Here is a 24,024-nt window from a genome sequence, read left to right as displayed (position 1 = left end):
CATTCCGCCAGATCCTGTTCCGCGCGCCGAAGACTTTTCTTGCATTGGTGTAAATCACGCTCCATCGTCAGTTTTGTGACTTTGAGTTCGGTGTTTTCTTGTATCGCAGCTTGGGCAAATTCGGGTTTCGACAACTTGAAGTTTTGCTCTAAAAAATGTATTTTTAATTTTAGGCCGAAATTTTCCTTATCGAGTTTATCAATAACCTACAACACAATTTCAAAACTGTTAGGAACCTCTACAGAAAGCGCAAAACAGAACTTAGGAAGAGTACCTTTTCTTGTTCTCTTAATGTCATCACGTTATGCCCATCCCCGACGACATTGCCATTCCTCCCTGGCAGTGAAGGGAGAGGGGTGCTTTGAGTGCTGCTGCTAGCTATTCGCGGAACCGGTGTAGGGTCACCATCAAGGTTTGTGGAGTCATCTCCATATCCAGTCACATCCATTTTCGGCAATCCCGGGGTATTACGGTTACCTTGATATCCATTTCTCAGGGCAGCTGGCGTTTCCGGACCAGAGCGTCGACGCGTCGAATAGTCATGTCGAGTCAACTTATTCCTGGTGACGCTGTTCAGCATCGGAGTAAATTCTCCCTTTGGAGGTGGGACGGTTGGAAGATTGCGCCGGTCATGGAAAACATTTCTTGTTGGATTCCGTCCTGAGCCCGCTCTCGGAGTTTTTAAACTAAATCCAGAGCGCCTTCGACTTCGCCCAGTTTCGAAGCCTTTGAGTAAATCATGATCTTTAGAAGGAGACTGAAATGAGTTTTCAACAGAGTCCAAAGCCGACAAATTATTGCGTGCAGCGCTCCGGAAACCATTGGTTAAATAGGTCGCGTTCGCATCAATTTCGGTCCGCGGGGTATCAATGTAGGGGAGCGCCATGTTTGTCCTATAGATGCTGGTGAACCTGATTCGTACTGGGCAGGCCGTATATTCATTAAAGCAGACTGAATCATTGGACGTCAAAATGACCTCCCAAAACCTCAGTGAGAAATGAATATGCGGCGACGCTGTCTGTGGAAAGACGTGTTTGGCGATGTTTACATCTAGCCTAATCGGGCGTAGTGTCTTTCCATACTTCCGCATTGACGGTAAAACATCGGCCCGGTTTGCATCCAGACCAGACATGTTGGTGCAATATTTCACAAGCCCAAAGGGCGAGAAACCAGGTTATAACATGGCGCCCCCTACAGATGAGGATATCGAATGGTTTAGGTCTACATTTCGTCCTATTCCTAAGCCCCAACTGCCAGATGATTGCATTGAATATTCCTTGTATTGCGTATCCACCAGCAACGTCGACAGCACTGAAGATGCTGATTTAATTCGTAACCGTCTCACCGAAGTGCAGAAAGCTGCAGCCGAGCTCGTGAGGGCGTTCTTAAAAGACTATATATGGCAGCGTGACACCTTTATGTTGGAAATGATAAGAGAAGATGGTAAGCAGGTTCGTCTTGTGGCCGTCTGGTACCAACTTTATAGAGGGCAATTAAATATCAGGCATCTAACTATATCATCTGGGAACATGTGATAGGATTGAATTTACTTCGCGGACGAACTGAATATGGAGACTCAATAGAGGATGAATGGGTTATTGTCTATATATTGCGGGAGTTGACGCGACAGTTTGATGATTTATGGGTGAAGGTCTCAGACAGTGATGGCGAATTTTTGCTGGTGGAGGCCGCACCAACATTGCCATCCTGGGCTTGAACCGGACATTGCAAATCATAGAGTAGGTAATGCATCGTCCCGCAATTAGGTTTGACATACTGACATCTCACAGGTTTGGATTCACAAGGGACGACTACTGATCATCAAACCAGAGAAAGACAAGAGATCTATCCCTAAACCACTAACATTCCGAGAGGCAAGGAAAATAATTGTTGGAGATCCTAAGCGACTAATGCACTCACCAACGATAGAAGCTGAAGCGTTTTATCGACTTCGCAATTACCCGACGCAAATCGCTGACAACCTCCACACATCCCCAATTACCATACCGCGGAAACTTGCGTACATACTACATATAAAACCGGCTTATATATCCCCAGCAGTGGACGCGTTCTATATTAGGGATCCAATATCCTTAAGACCTTTAAAATCAAAGGACACAAGTGCGTTAATATTCAAACCAGAGGATTTAGTCACCGTTAGCGTCCGCTTTACGAGGGTTGGATACGCACAATTAAAAAGCCAGGATTTTGAACTGCCTCCAGCTTGGAAGGGCAAACTACCACCTGAAACCCCGAAATTGAATTATGCTCGCGCTGAAATGGGGGTAAAGGTTACCAGTGGATTCGAAATGCTGTTGTCAGACCCTCAAAACCAGGATAAAGTAGCAGTAAGGGAAATAAAACTCATACTCGAAGATATTGAATCTGGAGATGACAAATTACCTACGAATGACGAAATTGAATCGACATGGGAGAAACGTGAAGATGACGAGAAGTGGCTCGATATAAGCTTTGAGGACCTTGAGCAGGAGCTGAAAGGGCGACATGGGGCAGACAAAAGTGCTAAATTTGCCGGCGCATTTGGTGACCAAGCTGCCCAAGAGAATCTTCAAAGAATAGTGGAACGATTCGAGCAATTTTTGAATGACGACCGCGCTGGCCTTGATGGAGCCGATCTTATCGACGAGACGGACTCCGATGATTGTGACGTTGATACTGACGACATCAGTAGCGACGGTGAAGATAAGGAAGTATCATTCGATGAGGATGAATTCTCGAAGATGATGCAAGAAATGATGGGACTTCCTACGAAACCGGAAGGGAATACCCGACCCATGATGATGAAGCGATTTGAAGAGTTGAACTCAGACGGCGACGAAGATGAAGACGACAACGAAGAGATAGAAAAATTGTCAAAACAGATGGAGGCTGAATTAAGAGCAACGGGAGTCCTCGATTTGAATCCAGAAGGGAACAAGAAACATGCTATTAAGGGGAAGAACCCAACTCGTTCCAGAGAGAAGTCGGACTCGAGCCAGGAAATCGAAAGGAGCACTGATGATGAGGGTGATTATGGTGTTGAGAGTATGGATGTCAACCTTGCTAGGAACTTGCTTGAGAGCTTTCGCAGCCAGGCTGGCTCAGCAGGGCCCGGAAGCAATTTGTTAGGCATGATGGGTATGACGTTGCCAAAAGATGACCGTGAATCGAAATAGAAAATCAGAAGCTACAATACCATACATAATAAACGTGTACCATTTGGACGAGGAAGCGACAGCAGGGGAAGGAATGTGGTTGGCGCAGGACCTCAATTTCATTACCTCCGACTGTCGGACTTTCAAAGCCACTATTTGCAGATATATGGCCCGGCCAGCCAAACAATTACATATTCCGCATCTCTAAATTCAAAATATCTCTGTACACAGATGCGATTGGCAAGGTATATTCAAGTAGATTAGCACGCCCTGATCGATGTGATGCCACGGATAACAAACATCACCACGAATACCAATCAACCCCTCGGTTTCCAGACATAACCAAATCACCAGAGCTCCCTCCTAACCAATCCAACACCACTACTCTCGTCATATCTCAATCTGTAAACATTCTTCAAACTTTTCTAGATCTTCACAACAACTCCAGCAGGATCAAAAGGCACAACTTCTCCCGCAGCATTCACCATCGCTGGTTCAGTATCGCTACGAGCTATAATCGAGAATTAGCAATCTTCCTCTTGGTCCTGAGTCGTATTGGTTTGGTTCTAACATACAATCGACTGTCGATGGAGCCGCGATGGCGACAGCCAGACAGGAGAAGAGAATGATGATGAGTTTCATTTTGGGCAAGATCGCTTTAACTGTTCAGGTAGAATTTGAATAAGGAGAAGATGATTGTCTTAGGGAGGGACAAAGGTCGGCCGGCGACAAAAAAAAAAAAAGCTTGCTTCAATGGAAACTGGTCTATGAGTAAATTTGAGGATTTGACAAGAGGCCAGATCGATTAAAAACAGGAAAAGAATCGGGTACTTTCACATTTTAAATGGATTCAAGAAAGGAAGAGGGCAAAATATAACCTATGTGAAAAGGTAGACGAAAAAGTGATAAGCTAAAATAGGCATAAGGTAAACCTCTTCACCTAAGGGGCTTTCGTGATGTATAAAATTCCTACCGGATAAGCTACAGGGGAAAGCAGTTTCACTTCACATAATGAGACAAGCTATGTGGCAGCTATGCCAGAGATGGTGCTATTTTGCTTGAATTTGGAATTCTGCATCCACGTTGAAGAGAAACACGAAAAAAAGTAGAGAGTGGAAGTTACGTAGTCCTATGAAGGGGAATCCTGGAGAATTTGGATCTCAAACCCAAAACTGTCATGAAATTCGCTCTTTCGAGAAGCATATGTCGGATGATGACGACAAAAATTACTTAGTTTGTAATGGATTCCGAATCCAGGGATGTTGCTGAAACTAGGCTGAGACGAGAGGAGTTTTCAAACACAGCAATTGCGTGACCATTGAAGGAGTGGTGACAGGCTGATTGTGCCTGATACTAGCTATTCTTCAGATAATTATCTCTCGACATTAATAACACTTTTGGCTGACGAATTGTTGACAATCAATTAAGATTTACTCCATATTTTACCCCGAGCGCGGGAAGTTGCACTTGAATCAATACTGCTCAAACAACAGGGCCTTGGCATTGCATCCAATTCCGTTATTTACTTGAACAAGAGAAACGATAGACAGGGCTCTGATGTCAAATTTGCCGTGTAAACATGAAGAATTTCTCACCCGCTATTAGGCGGCTAGCTCTCGCCGAGGTGCAAAGAAACGCAAATAATCATGCCATATACATATCAAGAATAGCGAGGCTTTGCCATCGTCGAAGGCTCATCAGTCAGCCCCTTGTCTGCTCAAAGAAGGAGAAAAAGAAGAAAAACTCCCTTAACTTTTTGATTCCGTGAAGTTGCTGGGTCTCTTACCGAGACCAGACTTTTCATATATTGCATCCAATGTTCGCATCTGTGCGACGCTATCTTCATGAGAGATCCAATGGACAGGTTTCTTGCCTGTAACCTTGTCTACAAAAGCTTCCAGTTGGTATCTGCAAGAGCGAAATGATTGTTAGCTTAGACCACATGCCTTTCGTAAGACGGTTGAAAATGCAGACCTACCGGTAGGTACTCCACCACGGTTCTGAACACGCCCCCCATTCGGGTCCAAAATTGTAGTGCTTCTGAGTGTGTTTCTGGCCAGTCCGCTTATCTGTGATCTCGATGTAGTGGAACACATGCGGCATCATGAAGCTGCGAAGAGTGTATAAATATCAGTAAGGTGTTCTTTAACCCTATTATTTTTTCTTGTGAAAAGAGAGAGCGGAGAAACGAGGGCACCGAGGCAAGAAGTAACATACTTGTAAAAATAAATATTAGCATGCTCCAGTTCGATCAAGATCGAAGGCGCTTCCCAGACTCTTGGAACAATGTGACCAATGTATGGCTGATTCATGTCGGTTTTAATATCGCTCTTCACAAGGCCAGAATTTGCCGCGACTTCCGACTTGAAATACATCCTTGCATCCATAGCTTCATCAACTCGTTTATCAGATGGTAGTGGCCGCGCTTTCGCGTAATCAATCCGCTGTGGTGTTCCAGCATCGAGGAAATACCGTGTGGACGACACGACGTACGTCATATCCATCAAGCTCCCACCAGCAAGGTCATATTGCCAGCGAATATCTCCTCTGGGGATTGAATTAGCTGGTGTGGTCATCCGTGAAGCGGTTGAGATCACTCGTCCATATCTCCCAGACTCAATCAATGAGCGCACCACATGTGCAGCCGGATGGAACTGCCAGTGAAAAGCCTCCAGAGCCACACGATTAGTTTTCTTTGCCGCATCAAAGATAACGGTTGCTTCTTCTGCATTTGACGCAGCGGGCTTCTCGATTAATACATGCTTCCCAGCATCCATTGCCTTTTTAGCCCATTCTTCGTTAATGACAGTGTAAGTATTCATTGGCATTTTGGCGCAACAGAAGAAAGAGGTGATGAATTGAATGGAAAGATATAAATATTGCAGCGGAACGCGCTCACCAGCATGCATGCCGTTTGGCAAACTGATGTATATAGCATCAATCTCCGGATCCTGTAGGAGTTCCTCATAAGAGCCATAGGCTCGTTCGATAGAATACCTCTTGGCTGCTACTTGCGCAGCTTTGAGGTTTCGGGACGCGATAGCCGTTATGACGGCTCCTGGATGTGTCTCAACTGGATGAATTATACTCGCAGGATTAATCATAGCGGTTGAAAGAACACCGAAGCGGACAGCGTCGGGGCTTTTATCATCCGCTCTTACGCTCTGACGTGAATAGAGCCATTGCTGGAGATATGTCGAAATCTACAGGACGTTAGTGACAGACCTCGGACATGGATGCTCTATGCTCCGAACAAATATTGTGGATTCGAAGTTACCTGTAGTAGCATCGCCATCTCGCACAGTTAGTTATTTGCATCCCAAGGTTTAGACACATAAAAATGCAGGTAGTATTTCGAAGCATGAAACAATACTGTTCTAAATCATGATGGTGATCTCAGTTGTATATTAGAATAACATATCAACGTGCCTCTCTACCTTTCTGCCTCAAGTCCATGATGTCATGATGATACGGCGACATCAAAAGATTATTCGCAATTCTTAGTATTCGGCTCATATCCACAGCGCCTAGACCCTCCTCATCTCTATTCCCAGTGCTGGACGAACTAACCCTTCGTATGTATTCCTGTGACGTCACAAAGGGCGGAGAATATTGGTATATAAATCCGCAAATCGAACCTCGTCAAGCTACATTCGCAAATCTTATTTATTTGCTTCCAGTATTACTGCGTAAGAGCAGATATCAATGAACGATTAAGCCAGCAGTCAACTCTCGTACTGGATGGACGGGGTGAGTTCTTGTATGGCCAATGCACATACACCACAGCTCACGGATTAAAATCAGGCAAAATAAAAACTTGCCGGGGTATTGAATCTACTAATATGAGTTTGAATCATCCTCCTCTTCTAGCCGCAACACGGCAATAGCAACAATCGCTGCCGCGGGCATTGCATATCGCTTTTACGCGTGATCCAGGGCAAGACAGGGAAGTTTGGTACAGCCCAAATGGCAGCAGCAGTATAACACAGAAGGGCAGCCACAGAAGACGGGAGACGGCGGCAAGTCAGGGAGAGCAAAGGAAATGCCGTGAAGCGGTCCGTCTCTCAATATTACACAATAGTGTATGCATTGAAAGCTTGGACTAATCAATGGTTTCGGTACGCAAGCGGCAACTAAATGAAATGGGTTTTTTGAAGGAAGAACGAATCTATGGACTGTTAGTTGGGGCAATCGGGTTAAGTAGGGGGTTATTATGAATTTTAATAGCAATGTAAATATGAAGGAAGGAGGCGTATCTCCGGCTTTTCAGATTCATACGTCCGCAGGGAATCTTCTCTGGAAATTTATTTCTTTCATCATTTCAAAATACGCTCAGGTATTGTGCGAGCCAGTCATTTGCGCCCGTGCCCGTCAGGACATCTCTCGCTGGCGAGTAGAAATTAATGCTTCTTGATGGCGAACTTTGCCTTTTGATTCCCATCGCTGCATTTTGACACAATTGCAGGTAGAATGTTGGAAGGCATGGCCGCTAGAGACCATGGCGGCATGGAGAAACCGCGGGAGGGGATTTGCGTCAATGGAGAGCATTTCATAATTCACGGATTGGAGGAGTATAAGGCCTCAGCAACTAGAAAGGGATATCCTGTCGAAATACAATTACCTCTCGCAGAGGCTTTCTCAAAGTTTTCACGTGTGTAGGTAGAGTCATTCCAGGATCTCACTACTCTCGTGGAGCAAAATCGACGCTTCTATGTCATTCTTGATATTCCCATTTGCAGCCCATTTTCTGCATCTATTCACGCGATAGAAGCATGGAAGAGGGGAATGTTTCGAATTGCTCATTGAGATCGTCAAGAGAACTGGCCCAGGACTAATCGCGCAAGTCGAGGTGAAGATGATGTGATACGCAACTTTCACAAATGGTGACACATTTGACACTGAATAGGTTGACTTCCCACCCTTAAATCCCACATTTAGGGCAGCCGGATGCAAATGCGCAAGAGGAAAAGATTCAATGGCGGCGATCTTGAATAAAGTTGCTGCTTGAGATCGAACCATTCTCATAATTAAGCCTAAAAGCTGCGGGGACGGCGTCATCACGTGCCACCTCTAGCCCTAACTGAGGTCACTGGATGCGGCTCTCCTGACCTCGCTCCGGCCGTCTTCCTCAACGTGTCAAGTCAGACGGCGAGGCTTGGAGCGTTGGCTGTATGTACATCTGCATGCAAGAGAGTTATTGTATGCGTACCGCCAACTTCCAATGCCCTAGCTACCAATAAAGCGGATTGGTGAAGCGGGGAACAAAGCCAACGCCCCAGCCTCCCACTTTCATTTACATCTCCCGCCGCTGCCCCTCTGTTTCGCTGGCACCAGCTTTGTGATAAACCCCGCGTTTTGAATGCTTCTACAATTTGGGAACCAAGGTCCACCCCGTTTATCACCTCTTCGCAGTCCTTCTCCTTGCCACCTCTGAGAACCTTGAGGGGCCGCGACGAACAGTCTCGAGATCGGTGACACAGCCCCTCATGGCTTCTGCTGCTCAATGTTTCTATTGCTTTGAATGTCTATCTGCTTCCTTTAAAGGCACAGAGCCTCCTAGTCTCTCAGCGGTAGAAGACCTGTGGGAAGAGTTCGAATCTTTCAAAGCTCTTGCTTTGCGAGCTGACTTTCAGGGTTCTGCAGATCACTTGGACAATGACGAAGTGGTTGCGGATGGAGATCAGTCAGAAGTTCGGGATGATGATAGCGAAGAATCCGATGATGGGTCTAAGATTGCAAAGCCCTCTCAGAAGGTGCAATTGCCCAGCATCAGCCGTCTTCAGGGAGGCTCGTCATCCAAATCATCCAACACATCTACCCCTTCTGCACTATCCAATAGCTCCTCGCGTTCCGCTTTGACAAGTGCATCTTCTACTACCTCTATTAGCCCGGCGGCTTCTTCCATTTTCTCACGATCAAAAGGAGCGGGTGCAAACTTTTCAACTGATACTGCTGACATGACATACCCTTTATTCGTCACCTGGAACACTCTCTCCAGCACCGGTCATAAGTCACTTCGCGGCTGCATAGGTACATTTGAGCCACATGAGCTAGCCGCTGGTTTAAAAACATATGCGCTCACATCGTTAGTAAATTCTTCTCTTTGCTCTTTGCTTTCTACGTTTATTGATTTCCCCTTCCTGCATATCCGTCAAACTTGAATCTCATTATTAACAAGACCCGGCCAGTGCTTTCGGGGACACACGATTCCCGCCTATCCCATCATCACTGCTCTCCTCCCTCTCTTGCTCCTTAACACTCCTCTCCTCTTTCGAAACCTGCTCCCACCCCCTTGACTGGGTGCTAGGCACCCACGGTCTTCGCATATCTTTTATCTACCGCGGAAGACGGCTCGGTGCTACCTACCTTCCCGATGTGGCAGTCGAACAAGGGTGGACAAAGGAAGAGACCGTTGAAAGTTTGATGAGAAAAGCAGGTTGGGAGGGCTATAGCAGCAACAGTGGTGGAGGCAGGGTGGCGCGCAGATTTCTTCGAGGAAGTATGAATTCATCTGCCAGTGCAAACAATGCGAGGGGGAAACCGTGGGAGGACGACGTTTCTGATTTCAAAACGGTTAGGTATCAAGGGCTGAAAGCGAGTGCTGCTTTTGCGGAATGGCAGGAGTGGAGGAAATGGGTGGAGTTGTCTGACAATCGTCGGGAGCTTTTAGAGTCTGGGACGTGAATGATATGAGATCCTTATTCTCTCCCTTCTGTCCCATCATCTTGGCTACTTCCGCTACTTCCATCTCCCTTTTCACGACTCTGCACAATTTTGCCTAATTCATGTTATATCCCATCGTGTTCGTTTTGTGATATTTAGAAAACCAAACATTTTTTTATAACAACAAATAAATAAGGAAATATTGCGGCTTTTAATATATATCCTTACTTCGGTTAGAGGTTGCTAATGAAATTTGTTGTCATGAATTTCTTTTGCCACTGTTGTACTATAACAGGCTGGGTTATAGAAGCTAGCTTATATATTAATGACAATGATTTCCAATTCCGGGTATGTTCCTCCTATAATTCCAATGTATAAATGATATAATTTGGCTTTAAAGAACCAGGAGTTTGACAAGATAGAGCAGCTAGGAGAATTGGAGAACGAGGGAGGATGCCACAAAAAAGCCACGATGGTTGGTATCTTCTCCACTCAAGGGGAGAGAAAAAGGATATCGATTCAAAATCACCAAACCAGTGATGATATTTGAGAATAATCAGAATGAAAAAGAAGAAAGGAAGAAAGGAAAGTAAAATCCGTTAGGCTGGAAAGGGGAAACAGGAGATTCGTGTGCACACCCAGTGATATCTAGTCTGGAAGTACGTGTAATCGAGAAAATATTCCGTCGTTTCTTCCAAGTCATTAGTTCCAGTTAAAGACGAAGCCAATCACGGTCGGGATGGAAACGGATTCGCAGCTAGTAAGAAGGAGCCGAGAAACAAGAGCAATCTTCTCACAAGTTCCCCTTTAAATAGTCCTTTTCGAACAGTATTACCGTCGATTCGAACTCGACTTCCACAATCCGGTAACAGTCTCCTTTACTTTGCGTTCCTGTTCCCGGATTTGCTCCTCAGTTTGACCCCTGGCGTTGCCTCTAGAGTCGATTTCCATATAATCTTCATCACCAGGATGCCCGCTCGTCGCTCCATCCGGCTGCTGTCGTCCGCTATCATCGACAACATTGCTCCCGTTGACATGCTCCGGCTTGGGGTCTACACTCATAGCGCCCTCCATCATTAGTCCACCGCCTTCTCGTAGCTTGTTAATTGCCCGTACGGTATCGATGGCTTTGTGAAGGGTGCGCCTTGCGTTGAAGTTCTTCTTGACGACAGGCAACAGGTCCTCGCCGGAACCCATGCGCATAGGTGACAACGGGTCCATGGGGTCAGTGGGTGGATTAATCCAGGGGTGCTGAAGCGCTTCGTGGGCGGTCATTCTTGCCCCGGGATCTATTGTGAGGCAGCGCTTGATGAACTCGCGGGCGGTAACGGAGACACCGCGCCAGTACTCGAGAGGAGTAAATGAGTAATCTGCAACGAGGATGGCTTGCATTTCTTCGAGATTTGACTCGCGGTCGAATGGAGTGTAGCCGCAAAGGAGGAAATATGTTATTACTCCGATGGCCCAGATATCGCTATCCGGAAACGGGAAAGCATGCATGATTATCACGTTAGTCGTGCCTAACACTGTAAGTGGCTAGACGGAGGAAGAGCATACACAGGTTTTCCATGGCCGGTCTTTTTGAAGATTTCTGGGGCCATATACCCAGGGGTGCCACACGTGGTGGTCAGAACATGAAATTGCTCCTCATCCATGATCCTCGATAGGCCAAAGTCTGCAATCAATAGATCCGCATTGTCTTCTGGCGTGCGAAACAGGAGATTCTCCGGTTTTAGATCTCGATGTACAATTCCGTGATCATGAAGATACGCGACAGCGGAGAGGGTTGCGCGGATCAGGTCAGCCGCATCGGACTCGTAGTAACTGCCCTTACGGCAAATCCTGTCAAAGAGCTCTCCCCCAAGCGCAAGATCGGTGACGAGATATACTAGACAAATGGAAGGGATGCAATAAGTTTGCGTCCCAGAACAATTTTCAACCACTTTATAGAAATAGACAGCTAGCAACTTACAGTTGTTCATGGTTTCAAAGTAATCCACCAGCGTCAGAATATTCTGATGTCCCATCGACACTCTTTTGAGCACGGCAATTTCATTACGAACCTAATCCCATTTTATCAGCCCCCCCGCAGTGCGTTTAATATCTCCAAAGACGCGCTGTGATAAGATTCACCATATGCTCTCTCCCCGCCATCAATCGCTTGTTAATAACCTTCGCAGCATAATACCGTCCAGTGTCAATATGTACGCATTCTTTCACCACAGAATACGATCCAGCTCCAAGAGTTTTACCAGTTTTATATCTACAGGGCTGGATTTGTGGCCGTTGGGTGCTTGGGGGTTGGGTAGTCATGGCGTTGATGGGCGGTTGGAGTCCCACTAGGTCGTGGCGAGGGACTGTATTAAAGACCGTGAAGAGGATATGATGGAGTAGATCTAGGGCTTATGTTGAGCGCGATTAGTATGAAGTTGACATGTAGATATGGTTCCGGTTTGTATAGCGAGGGACAGGTTGTATGCTCAAAGGCGGGGTTGGTGGGGATGGAGGTCAACCAATCGAAGAAAATTACAACGTCAAGATAAGGGAGAGAATGGGGAAAGTATTAGATGGGTGTCATCACACAACCACGGGAAATTATCCCAAACGGCTAAACAGTTTTTTACGATGGATATCGACTGAAGATGTTTTCAAGTTGTCTGCTTGACCGTAAACAACATTTAAGAATCCCAATGTAGAATCAGCGGAATCTGTCAGGTGATCCGCAAACCCCGATCGATCTACTACCATTGTTTCATGAATACTCTGTGTACTCGTTATGTACTACTCTGTTTGCTGGATTGATTCATAACTAATTGATAAAACATTGGACCCAAAACATGTGTCTTCAAACAATGCCATGCCATGCCATGCAGAAATCACAGAGAAAGTGCATCATCAGCAAAAAGGAAAAAAACGCAACAAATATCTACATTCTTTCCAAAACGCCATTCGTAACAGTCGTCAGCATTTTAAGCCCATAAAATTCGGCCACGCTCTTGAAAAGATTCAGCTTCTTTTCAATCCCACTTAGGTCCACTGTCGCAATCCAACTCCCGCTACAAGAACAATGTTCCATGAATTCGCTCACCCGAAGGCTTTTGCATTTCGAGCATTTCAAGTCTTGTGTCTGCCATTCGACGACAAGACCTTGTACCTGCCCGATCAGCCGCTCCTCCAAAGCAAGACGGTCATATTCGGTGGCACAAGAGAGACAACACCAAGGCTTGCTTCCAGCAGTAATGTTGTCGGCGCTGTTCTCGGGTAACAAATCGCCATCTCGGCAAATATCTAGATCCCGCGTCATGGTGCAATGATTGCATATCAGTTGTGGAAATTTGAGACTTCCACTTGGATTCTCAAATCTCCCCTCATCGCTAAATTCTTTAACCTCGAAAAGGGCGAGGAGTTCGCGGCGAAGGAGTCTCGTTTCCAAAGTAGTGGTCTTACATAGGCTCAGAACCTGCATTAGGGACTTAACCAGCTCAAGTGTTGGGTTGCGTTCGTGTTTTGATGCACGCCATGACGCACCAGGGAGGGTAGGAAACACATAGTCAGACGCCAGTTCAGGATGAAGGAGCTCATCACGTTGCCGCCGTATAAGCCCCGCAATTTGTCTCTTCAGTGGCTTGGAGAATGATTCGGTGAGGATTGAAGTCATTTCCCCAGAGTCAGAGTCAGTAATTGATTGGAATGGCAGTTGTGTGGCTCTAGGCGGGTCTGCCCCTTCGTTGTCAATAGTGGGTCTCTTCAGCCCATGCATGAGTTCAATGTATTCAACGACCCAGTCGAGGAAAACGGTTTGCAAGGGTGTTGGGAGGAACTTGCTCAGTTGCCAATGCATGACTGTCTCAAGTTCTTGGTTCTCAGCTTCAACAACCTCTTGACAACCTTTCCCACCGAAATTGAATTCATCATACCAAACAAGATAATCCCAGTACTCCTTAATTTCTAAATCCAGGAAATGAAAGAGTGGCTTTTCTTTGATCGACTTGACGATATACTGACTGTAAGCGTAAGCGTTGGCCACTTCGCCCTTGGTGGTTTGGAGTAACAACCGGCTAGGGCTGGCGAAGATTATCTGGGAACCCACTCGTCGGAAATCGGTCATCAGTTGTTGAAATGCCTTTTTAGACATCATTTGCACGTGATAATGTAGTGACCGATCATAGAGGAAAGAGTCGGAGCTCTCCACCCATCGAATTAAATGTTGGACCATAATATCAGCCATTCCATTTCCCTGACACGCCTCCGCCCACCAAGACTTTACCAAGTCACGCAAGACAAGAATGCCCGCAGAAGCGAAGGCAGTATCGGAATATAACACTCCTGTTCCATCTGAAGCTCCAGTCTCGTTCGGCGCAACGGGATTCAGCAAAGTAGATTCACTTCCCTCAAGTTCGTTGATGAGGGATGATGTGAGAATTGTATTAATTGCGAGGTTCCGGATTTCGAGTTCAATGCAAACAGAGGAATAGGCCCCCGGATTGTTGCTTGAAGGCATATCTACCTTCTGCATCGGCCCGAGGATATCGTCCTTTTCATAGCCGGCATGATCTGGGAGGGGCGAGGGAGACCACCATAGAACTATATTATTTTGTTCCAGTCGTCTCGCGTATGCAATATCAATCAAATATTTGGGATCATCCTTTTCTAAATTGCAGATAGGAACATCACCATATCTTGCTAGCTCACCTAGATGGTAGAGCCATGAACCCAGTGCTAAATAGTGCATTGTTATTTGTTTTGCAACAAAGGGTTGCCAGCCAAGCGGAGGCAGATCATTGTCTGATGCCTCGGACCTCAGAGGTAGAACAGGGTGCTCTTTGATTATCGGTACCTCCTGTGTTAATTGGCGTCTTTGGGGAGATTGAACAACCAGCATGATTGCCTGATTGCTGTCAGTTCTGAATTTCTTAATTACATCGCCAACCTCAAGCAAGGCCTTTCTCCTCGTCGTAACCTGCGTTGTCTTGAAATGAATATTATCCTGATAGTCAAATATCTGTTGCCACGATTCGCCAGCATGTTCCTGGACTTTCTTCTCAAGCGCTTCCTTGTATATCTTGTCGACGTTTGGAAAACCTTGCACTTCTCTCAGCCGCGTAAGAATCACGATATGGGCTTCTTCATTCCGGCTCGAGCAAATAGCGAAAATCTGTCTATCGCCAGACACAACGTGATAGAGGAATATGTATTCCATAGAAACGTCCATCAAGTATTTTTGCTTTGGCTGTTCAGCGCGTAAAAGTGTCGAAAGCTCGAACCCATTTTCAAGACCTTCTCCCAAAACTCCCCGTTGGCTCTCATCGAATGTACAGAGTGTGCCAAGCTTTAAAACTGCCCGAACGCTTAGGGGTACTTTCTTCTCATAAACTCCTTCGACACTCGGATGGTTTAGCAATATAGAAATTTTGTCCGCCTCTTTCAAATAAGTGTCTTCTGGCATAATCAGTTTAAATAGATGGACAGACGGGTGACCATTGGGCAGTGAGTGGTTGACCTTCTGCACAGAACAATCTACCAAATTGACGTCGGGGAGATCCTCATGCTTTAGGTTAATGAAAATGTGCCGTGGGACCTTGACTGTAAGTGCGTGTATCTTGTGGTCAATTAGCACGAACATTCTAACTTCTCCGGGGATATCGGTTTCCTTGAGCTGTAAAATTTGCCAAGTTTTGACATAAACAAGCTCAGCCTGATTCCGGAAGAAGTTACCAATTACATTAGTTGTCGTGCTCGTTCTCTCACCAAAGAGCTTGCGGCGGCGGATTCGAGCCTGTTTTTGGATTTTCCATTTCTGTTTCTGGTACTTTAGCCAGCTTTCGTAGTCTTCAGTAATAGATGGGATTGTCGCTGGAAGGCTAGCGAATGGATCCAATTGACTTGTTGAGTTCTCAAGCACCTTTCGTTTCTGAGCGCCTTTATTGACTATGTTATACCTATGTTTTTGCGTCGACTGCGACACCATATCTTCGATATCTCCGCTGGCTGGTAAACGATGATCCATTATATTGGTTGGTAGATCGGATAACGGAGTTTTTTCGAAGAGTTCAGTCATTTTTTTTTGTTTGAATTTGTCGTCTTTGATATTTATTCGCCGTTGGAGCCATTCTGGGTGAGGAACTCGCGGAACTGGATTTCGGATTTTTTGGAGAGCGGCGGGAATGGTTATGAGCTTTTGAACCACAGAACCTAATCTTTCAAGATAGTAGTCCCAGTCAATGATTGTACGCGGATCCATATCTCCGGGATCATCCTTTAACCATTTCCGGAGGAAAAAACGTTTAACGCTATACTCAGCGGAAAATATAGCAACGGGTATGGCGCGATCAGTGATAGGGGAGGTCCTTGGCTTTGAAGATATGATATATTTGCAGTTCAGACCCTTGTCTTTCACCATCTGATCTCCCAAAAATTCTGCGAGTCTTTTCGCTGTTGTGATTGATGTGGACTTCTGGTTTCCATATTCCTCCAGTGTTTTCGACATACTTCTGTTTTCGCAAATCAAGTCGATGAGTTCCTCGTCCGCCAAGGTTGTTCCATGCATATGTAGAACATCAAGCCATCTGTTCGCAACCTCTGCAACAGCTGCATAAGTTTCAGTAAGAGTTGTCCCTTCCAGGAAGAACTTGAAAATCTGGGTTTGAAAGATTTTGATCAGTTTCAGCTCGCCTCTTCGCTTGACCTCGAAGCCTTTAAGCTCAGCAAGTGAACCGTCATGATTGAAAACGGCATATCTTTTTTTAAGATTCTTGTCTTCCTCTTTCGATGTTGGAAGAATCATAGCTCTGTAAGGGCCATCTACCTCGAAAAAGATAGAGTTGTCGCTATGGGTTTCGTATCTGAAAGTTTTCGGGTCCACGAGCGTTTGGTACTGGTGATTGGTAAATCGCCCGTGGACAAGATGGTTGAGCATGACGCAAGGGTACGATATTGGCAACTTCTTCCCATTTTTTAAAGTGAATGCAAAATTTTCCGGAAATGTTCCCGGAAGCATACACCAAATGCCGTCGGTATCGAGTTCCAATGGGCGGCCAATCCGTTCTACCAATTCCCTAGCCATCTGGATAATATGAGCACCAGTAAGGCATGTCACACCTGCCATTTCCATTGAGTACCAGCGTGAACCTTTTCGCATGACATATCCATAAAAACTGTTCAAGATGACCTTATGTGCCAGCTGCAGAGAATCAAAAAGTATAATCATTTTTTTGGCCTCCTCAATTTCTACTGCAGGAGCTCCTGCAGCCTTTAACGAGTCTGTTTTGCCCTTCCAGACTTTTTGTTGACCCTTAAAATCATATCGCCGGTCTCTGAAGCTTCGCACCGTATCAACGTAAAAAGGATTTTCCCGCTGACAGATGATGGCCTCCCGCTGAACGGTTTTGCTCTCGTAGATTCTGTGGTAGATCTTTTTGCTATAGTCTTGCAACCGCTTCTTTACAATGGTGGCTTGTTCGCTCGTGCTGAGTTCTTCGAACGCCCTCATCGGGCTCTTTTTCGTCTTCCCCGGGAATTTCTCGTTCGCCACAGCACGTCGAATCATATTGTACTCATCCCGCTTTGCGGGAATATATTCACCTCTCCAAGACCAAGGCATACGTCGATCACATGTTTTCCCTGGTCGATTGAAATCACAGACCGCACAGTCCGATTCTTGTATCATGGAGTCTGGTTGGAGACGGTTGGTGGTCATGATGTTAGGATACATGGATGCAACGTCCAAGTGGTATATCGAGGGTCTCTCGTTCCTATTCGGGGTCTCCTTTAAATTGAGCAACTTTTTAGCAATCTGAGCTTTAACCTTGTCGTAATTGGTAACATCATCCAGGGCTTTTTTCTCCTCCACAACAATACTAAACTTTAGAGCGGCATCAAGGTCGTGGAGTAGTTCGTCAATGGCAGCTGGATCGACTGTGAAATTAACTGGAATATCACTCCTGAAAACGCCGGCTTCGATACTTTCCACATGACCTCCGACATATGTTTGAGAATCAAGCAAATGGCCGTTCCAGAACGCTTCGGGTGGCTCTGTGTGTTTGTTTGGCAAAATAATGTTTCCCCTGTATGCCTGTACCATAAGCAACATCTCACAGAGTGTTCCCGTGCCCTTACGGAGAACATCGTCAGGGTTAAGAGGAATAATCGTACAGAGGGAGAAAATAAACGGATGGATGTATTTCATGTAGAGGTAATATGTTGCCACTGCATCAGAAACTGAGTATTCAGCCAAAGTCTGGGGACGTTCGCTAGCGTATCTCGTCATGACCTCGGGATCAAGCTCGTCTGGATCATAGCCCAGTTTTGCCACGGTGACAGCTTTTAGACCTCGACTTCCTTGTGGGAGGTAGCTGTCTCGATTAACCCATGCAAAGCAATCCATATGAACGCAGTAATTGCTTTGGTAGATATCTTCACTATTTTTCCGAAACCCGATCTCAGCATACATGTCAATCCCTTGCACGCTAGCTCGAGCCTCAACGAATGCCCAGTCAAAGAAGTCACCGTTGTAAGTTGCAATTACAGTAGGTTTCGCCTCTTTAATATGAGCGAAGAAACGTTCGATGACCTTTTTTTCATCTGGTTCATTAAAGATGGTAAAGGGCCCGTCATATTCTGGTTTCGGCGTATACTCGAAATCGGCAATATCTTCAGAGACGATTTCCCTATTCGTTATGAGAAATCCTTGTCCATCAATCATGTATGATATCATCATTATTTGGTCGATAACTGGATCCGGGAATTTCAAGGGCAGTTTGGTCGTCTCAATATCATAAGCCAGGACGACAGGATCCGCTCGCTTGAGACGGTCCTCAATACAGCTTAAAGAAATAACTCCGTTCTTGGACTGGACTGAATACCATTTCCCGATCCGAATATCTATTGGTGGATGTGAGCCAAACTCAGTATAGCAAAAGCGGACAGGTGAAGCATACCTTTATCAATGGAAACTCGAACGTGGTATGGAACATCATATTCTCGAATATCAACGATGTACTCGCTAGCGTCTATAAATGCTTTCTGGGGCCTATCATTAACCTCTTCATCGAAAAGATCAAATCCAACATTTGAGCTAAATCGGTCCAGTTAGCGAACGACAAAGCCAGCCACTGTTGCATATAGACACAAACCTAGCCATCTCCGCATAGGTGTCCATAGCATTCACATTCTTCTTATTTTTCTGCGCAATTGGTAATATTGACTTCCGAACCCCCAGCAAGTCTCCAACATTAGCAAAGCTAAGTTGCAGAAACCTCCGCTTGTGACCGAGGAGATGATTCGGCATCTGCAGATCCTCTTTCTCAACCTGCTTGACACTTTTCACCATACCTTCGAACATCCTTTTGCACCATTCCTCTACTTCTCCCTCATGACCTCTCTTCGTTGCGATCAAGAAGTACGGGTCGTATTCAACTATGGCCTTGAAACTAGTACCGTTGTCATCCAGGAAATAGTATTCAACGCCAGCTCGTCCTCCTGGCACTTTTGGGTCTTCTATTATGGTACTATGCATGTTAATTAGCCAACCAGTCCTTGGCTTTCCGGCTTCAAACCGTGGGAATCCCATTGCCTCGTCAATGCTATTTGCCAGCCTAACTGCCTGATACTTCTCATCTTGTGACGTTGCTTCGCTTGACCTGAGGGAAGAGGATTCGACAGTTTTCGCGCGCTTTGAGTTAAACGGCGTCGAGTTCGATCTAAGTTTGGTCCCATACTTGCTGGGTTTTCGTAAAGTCATATCTGTAGCGTTCTATCACTCGTATATCGCTGGGGAAAAGAGAATGAAACGGCCGGATGATGTTGCAATACACAAATACAATTAAAACTCCATTGAAAATTATAAAAGAAACAGAGAATAATAACAAAGGAAAAATAGACGTTAATAATCATAAACGTAGTGAGGTGCGGGCGATAGGAGCTAGGTCGGGGATTTTGCGTCTGTACTGACTTCGATATCATTTATCATGGCATTAAATGCTTGATCTCCCATATCGCGTTTCGCGTCGCGTCAACTTGGTCAATCTTGAACTAGCAAACTCAATCGCAAAATTCTGCCAAGATCGGAATAACTAACTGCCGGGTCTGAATCGCTGCCCGGAACACAAGCAAGCGCAACTTGAAGGGCGGTTGATGGACTAATGATGGTGAAATTACTCTCCAACGCCGGTCGATATGGCGGAAGACTCACGGGATACACAATCTCCAAAAAACGACACATCCAACGTCCCTCAACAATTTGCGCCCACCAAAAAACCAAAACATGAGTTCCCCAAGTCGCAGGTTGGAAAACTGTGGGAGGAGTTTGGAAACCCAGAAAAACCCATCAATCTGATTCCCGGGGCTTATGACTCGGCAGGAGGAAAGCCGAAGCATGTGTCATTTACAGATGCCTTCAAGGGGATGTCATTAGATGGGTTACTATCGTTTTACAAAATCCCTTGTGCGCGCGATTCTCTCTTGGTTGGCATTGGCACCGGTTTTGGCGCCGGCAGTCTCAAAGCAGTTCTTGGTGGTAAGTGATCAGTAATGCGGCCAATAAAGCTCCTCCATTGACTGACCTCAGCATGCAATAAAATAGGATTGCGGGCAGCATGGCCAGCGTGCAATTGGGCTGTGGGAACCTTCACCGTTACGTCGATCGCGATGTATGAATTTTGCCAGCGACGGAGAGTCCAAGAACGTGATGGGATGAAGGAGGCAGTAGAACTTATGCGGGATCTCAAAATTAAGAAATTACGAGAACGAGAGCGGGCGAAAGCGGATGCAGAAGCAGCGGCGGCAGCAGCAGAAGAAGAACGGCGGTCGAAAAGCTGGACAAATTTGTCAAACTACAAGTTCTGGTAGAAATACACGCCCAAGGACCCGGGAGTCGTGGAGGCATTTCAAGGTATATGGAGAAAAAAACCTCGGAATGAAAAGGCGTATATCACTTGGACAAATACGTAGCCATGTGGCCATCCACAATTTCTTTATCATAGGACATGCATACAATCATTACAACAATTTAACGATCGAAACCTCAATCTGATTTCCCAAGGCCACGGAAAAGCTTGCAGGGTAGAGGACATAATTCCAGCTCAAAACGTATCCAATTGTCAATCCTCCGTAGATATGTCAAATTTGACCTTCTTGTAGTTATGGCCTGTGTTTTCCGCATGTTCGTTTAGGAGATTCCCATCACGTCGTGACTTCCGCCTCTCCCTCGCCTCCTTCGCTTCACGGCTCTTCCACTCTGCTACTTGCTTTTGTCTTCTCTGCGATCTATCCCATGCGACCGCAGCCGTGGGCTTGAAACCAACTCCGTTGATTCCGTACCCATCATCATTCGGATCTGTCGGCGCATATCCTGTTATTTCCGAGTCGTGCCATGTCAGCGGATTCTGATCCTCGTTGCTTGAAAGAGGAGGAGATTTTCGACGGGACATGGGCTTTTGTTGTGAGTTGGGTTTGGGTTTTTGCTGTGGCACCGGAACCGGGCTCATAGTTTGCAGGCCTCCATCCCCTAGCAATGCGCTGGTTATCTTCTCTGTATCCTTTGTAGTAATCGAGGTTACTGTCGGTGACGCATCGACGTTCATTAGACCTTGTTCAGAAGGTGCTTCATCCCCTTGATTGATCGTCTGCTTGTAATCTGCAGCACCATTGTCCGTGCTTTCAACAAATCTATGACTCGAAGTTCCGTGGAGGTCAAGTTCTCCCAGCTCTCCCACTACGGAGATTTGGGGGCTATTTCCCCCAACAGCGGGGCTATATTCATCGGAAAGATGACCACCATCCTTTACACTGATCGACGTATGGGAAGAAGCAGGGGACGATGAAGTAGTCCTTTGCTGGTAGTCTATGCCATCGCGTTTGCGCTTTGGTGACTTGTGGAGTGTCAGCTTTCCGGTCATTATTGTGATGGAGCATGGGGTAAGATGTCGTAGTATTGTGGACTTTTGACGATCAGGGCGGTGCCGTTCATGAGGAGTAAATGCATGGCGAACAGCCACCTGTGCTAAAAGAGGGGTGCATCATGAGCCATTGGAGTTGGAGAGATGGCGAATTGGGAGCGATAGGGAGAAGAACGAGGATGTGGGATGTGACGTTTGAGGATGGGGCATTTTCGAACATGACGATCACTGCTACTTAGCTTAACTAGTTGTTGGGTTCTTCGTCATGCCTTTCCACAAGCAAAGAGGACTGGAAAACGGGCCTTACTCTTCAATAATCAGGGGGGGAATTCAAAATTCAAATCATCGGAGAAAATACGAAACTAAATACATTTGCGAATACAAAATCCTTCTCAACCATAGAAACAGGAAATAAGCACAGAACATCCGTTTAAACGCCCCAACGACAAATACTCCTAAATGGACAATGGAATACAAATTATCATGCTTTCGACTTCTTCTTGGAGGATCCTATTTCACTATCCCGCTTTCTCTTCTTCTTTGGAGTATCCTCTGCCTCCCCAGCGTCGGATTTTCGAGACTTCTTTTCCTTCTTTTCCTTCTTGTCCTCCTTGCCTTTTTTTTCTTTCTTCTCTTTCTTCTCTTTCTTTTCCTTCTTACTCTTTTTTTCAGTCACTTCATCAGTATCCTTCATTTCCACGTCACTACCAGCTTCATCAACATCGATGTCCGCTAAGACAGCATCCATAGCATTTTTCTGTAAAAAAAAAAAAAAAAAGGAATTAGCATATGCAATTCTATTAACACCGACTTGGGCGCATAATAAGAATACGTACCATTGCGACTTCATTCTTAGTTGGGGCAGCTCCAGTAGCATAGAATTCCAATCTTTCCTCAACTTGTTGCTTAAGGGCATTGCCAAACTTGGTGGACGGGGTTTCAGAGAAGTTATCAATTCTTGATGCGATGGAACACTTGTTGGCCAAGAATCTGGAGATTCTGCCCTTGTTCTTGGGACCGGCGCGGCCTATGAAAGACGAATGGTATAGCAGTCCGTACTTGGGGGTATTTCCCTTAGTCTTTAAGGCTCTGAAAAGAGCTTTCTCCGCACCAAGAATCTGCACGGTTGAGGCCGGGTATTTGGAGAGGTTGGTCAAACTGCCCGCATGCGAAATCAACCGCGCCCCAACCACTTCGCCAATCAGGGCTGCCAAATTTGGTGCAACAACGCTCATCTTTGATACCAAATAGGCGTGCAGGTTTTTACGATACGTCGACAAACTCACAACGCGCTTAGCAAAGGCAAGTATATTCTCCATGTCTGTCGGTGAGATATCTTGTCCCATACTGTGCTTGGCTGCATCAATAACGCTCCTGGCGATACCCTCATCATCATCAACTATAGCAGCCAAATCGTGTAGCCTCTCCTCGGTCAAATCGTTCTTGTTCTGAACAAAAAGCGCGACACGGGCGTAGCGCTGGTTATCGGATACGATTTTGATGAGTTCGGGGAAATGCCACGAGTACCATTCCCTGACTCTCATAGAGAATGTATTTATTGCTTTGTCCAGCTGGTCAAGAATTGCGATTGCTTGAATGATATGGTTGTCATCACGCTGTACTGAGAATTTGACCTTGGCTCTTGAATACGCGTGACCAAGACCAAGCTGCGCAGTATTCAGATCGCCTTCACGGAGTTGCTTAAGGAGTTTGCCAGCATGTAAGCGAATACCTCGTAGCATATCCTGGACAACATCGCTAGTGTCTCCAGTTTCACAGTCCACAAACGGGAAGGCCGCCTTAATGCTTCCAGCAAGTGCTTTATCGGACACACCCAGCACAACCTTCTTTTTCTTGTTCGGTTTCGGTAAGTTCAAGTCCAAGAATGAAACGAGTGTCTCAGAGGCAACACCTTCAGAAATGTCGTTAATCTCGCCAAGCGCCTGCTTGTTGTTTCTTAAGAAAATGTGAGCTAAACCTTCAAAAAAAAACCCCCAATTGAGGTTGAAATACATACTCAAAGGGCAAGAAACTGGTCAATTCAACCATCTTCCCAAATTTCGCAAGGTCTTGTAGGTTGTCTTGCACCTCCTTCAACTTATTTCCCACAGTGTCGGCTTGGTGAACGACCTTGAATAGGGAGTAGCCTATTGGACCCTCGAAGAGGAGAAAATCAGCCATCGCGCGGTGGTCAAAATAAGTACAAATAGAAATTATCTCCAATCCACACAACGAAATAGCCCGATAAAGAGGGTGGCAGGCCGACGGGGCCGAATCGATGTAAATCACGGTGGTGTTGATTCTGGAGTGGT

General features: G+C 45.9%; 11 protein-coding genes across 11 annotated transcripts in view; 4 read left to right on the top strand and 7 right to left on the bottom strand.

Annotated features, from left to right (window-relative positions):
- HCBG_02542 (calmodulin-binding coil-coil protein) overlaps positions 1-886 on the bottom strand; it is a gene marked incomplete at both ends in the record, with an annotated part of 4,027 nt that extends 3,141 nt beyond the window's left edge. Inside the window, 2 exons of the mRNA XM_045429591.1 lie at positions 35-206; positions 275-886. Coding sequence (XP_045289486.1) covers positions 35-206; positions 275-886 — 784 coding nt within the window. The remainder of the gene's footprint in view (positions 1-34; positions 207-274) is intronic.
- A 295-nt stretch (positions 887-1,181) lies between these two features.
- Positions 1,182-3,176, top strand: HCBG_02541 (uncharacterized protein; the record flags this gene model as incomplete). The annotated part of the gene is made up of 3 exons (XM_045429590.1): positions 1,182-1,443; positions 1,539-1,681; positions 1,791-3,176. 3 exons carry the CDS (start codon positions 1,182-1,184, stop codon positions 3,174-3,176), a joined length of 1,791 nt encoding a protein of 596 aa, XP_045289485.1.
- A 404-nt stretch (positions 3,177-3,580) lies between these two features.
- Positions 3,581-3,898, bottom strand: HCBG_02540 (uncharacterized protein; the record flags this gene model as incomplete). The annotated part of the gene is made up of 2 exons (XM_045429589.1): positions 3,581-3,666; positions 3,731-3,898. 2 exons carry the CDS (start codon positions 3,795-3,797, stop codon positions 3,581-3,583), a joined length of 153 nt encoding a protein of 50 aa, XP_045289484.1.
- A 1,005-nt stretch (positions 3,899-4,903) lies between these two features.
- HCBG_02539 (NAD binding oxidoreductase) lies at positions 4,904-6,450 on the bottom strand (the record flags this gene model as incomplete). Its single annotated transcript, XM_045429588.1, has 5 exons — positions 4,904-5,063; positions 5,134-5,265; positions 5,373-5,949; positions 6,055-6,358; positions 6,433-6,450. 5 exons carry the CDS (start codon positions 6,448-6,450, stop codon positions 4,904-4,906), a joined length of 1,191 nt encoding a protein of 396 aa, XP_045289483.1.
- Positions 6,451-7,392: 942 nt separating this feature from the next.
- Positions 7,393-8,163, top strand: HCBG_02538 (uncharacterized protein; the record flags this gene model as incomplete). Its single annotated transcript, XM_045429587.1, has 3 exons — positions 7,393-7,525; positions 7,621-7,810; positions 8,094-8,163. The coding sequence occupies 3 exons, from the start codon at positions 7,393-7,395 to the stop codon at positions 8,161-8,163; spliced, it is 393 nt and encodes a 130-aa protein (XP_045289482.1).
- Positions 8,164-8,314: 151 nt separating this feature from the next.
- On the top strand, positions 8,315-10,033 carry HCBG_02537 (ammecr1 family protein; the record flags this gene model as incomplete). Its single annotated transcript, XM_045429586.1, has 2 exons — positions 8,315-9,240; positions 9,344-10,033. 2 exons carry the CDS (start codon positions 8,642-8,644, stop codon positions 9,837-9,839), a joined length of 1,095 nt encoding a protein of 364 aa, XP_045289481.1.
- Positions 10,034-10,649: 616 nt separating this feature from the next.
- HCBG_02536 (calcium/calmodulin-dependent protein kinase) lies at positions 10,650-12,131 on the bottom strand (the record flags this gene model as incomplete). The annotated part of the gene is made up of 4 exons (XM_045429585.1): positions 10,650-11,292; positions 11,376-11,706; positions 11,791-11,881; positions 11,952-12,131. The coding sequence occupies 4 exons, from the start codon at positions 12,129-12,131 to the stop codon at positions 10,650-10,652; spliced, it is 1,245 nt and encodes a 414-aa protein (XP_045289480.1).
- A 465-nt stretch (positions 12,132-12,596) lies between these two features.
- On the bottom strand, positions 12,597-19,557 carry HCBG_02535 (DNA polymerase epsilon catalytic subunit A; the record flags this gene model as incomplete). Its single annotated transcript, XM_045429584.1, has 3 exons — positions 12,597-18,698; positions 18,755-18,891; positions 18,950-19,557. The coding sequence occupies 3 exons, from the start codon at positions 19,555-19,557 to the stop codon at positions 12,745-12,747; spliced, it is 6,699 nt and encodes a 2,232-aa protein (XP_045289479.1).
- A 434-nt stretch (positions 19,558-19,991) lies between these two features.
- HCBG_02534 (uncharacterized protein) lies at positions 19,992-20,663 on the top strand (the record flags this gene model as incomplete). The annotated part of the gene is made up of 2 exons (XM_045429583.1): positions 19,992-20,331; positions 20,398-20,663. The coding sequence occupies 2 exons, from the start codon at positions 19,992-19,994 to the stop codon at positions 20,661-20,663; spliced, it is 606 nt and encodes a 201-aa protein (XP_045289478.1).
- A 251-nt stretch (positions 20,664-20,914) lies between these two features.
- HCBG_02533 (uncharacterized protein) lies at positions 20,915-21,712 on the bottom strand (the record flags this gene model as incomplete). The annotated part of the gene is made up of 1 exon (XM_045429582.1): positions 20,915-21,712. The coding sequence occupies one exon, from the start codon at positions 21,710-21,712 to the stop codon at positions 20,915-20,917; it is 798 nt and encodes a 265-aa protein (XP_045289477.1).
- Positions 21,713-22,023: 311 nt separating this feature from the next.
- On the bottom strand, positions 22,024-23,992 carry HCBG_02532 (nucleolar protein NOP56; the record flags this gene model as incomplete). The annotated part of the gene is made up of 3 exons (XM_045429581.1): positions 22,024-22,469; positions 22,549-23,668; positions 23,730-23,992. The coding sequence occupies 3 exons, from the start codon at positions 23,891-23,893 to the stop codon at positions 22,194-22,196; spliced, it is 1,560 nt and encodes a 519-aa protein (XP_045289476.1).
- Between the last annotated feature and the right edge of the window lie 32 nt (positions 23,993-24,024).

Source organism: Histoplasma capsulatum (genome assembly GCF_000150115.1).
Source record: "Histoplasma capsulatum G186AR genomic scaffold supercont2.3, whole genome shotgun sequence".
Classification (NCBI taxonomy): Eukaryota; Fungi; Ascomycota; class Eurotiomycetes; order Onygenales; family Ajellomycetaceae; genus Histoplasma; species Histoplasma capsulatum.
Note: the sequence above shows the minus strand (reverse complement) of the source record. Positions and strands in the feature narration are given on the sequence as shown.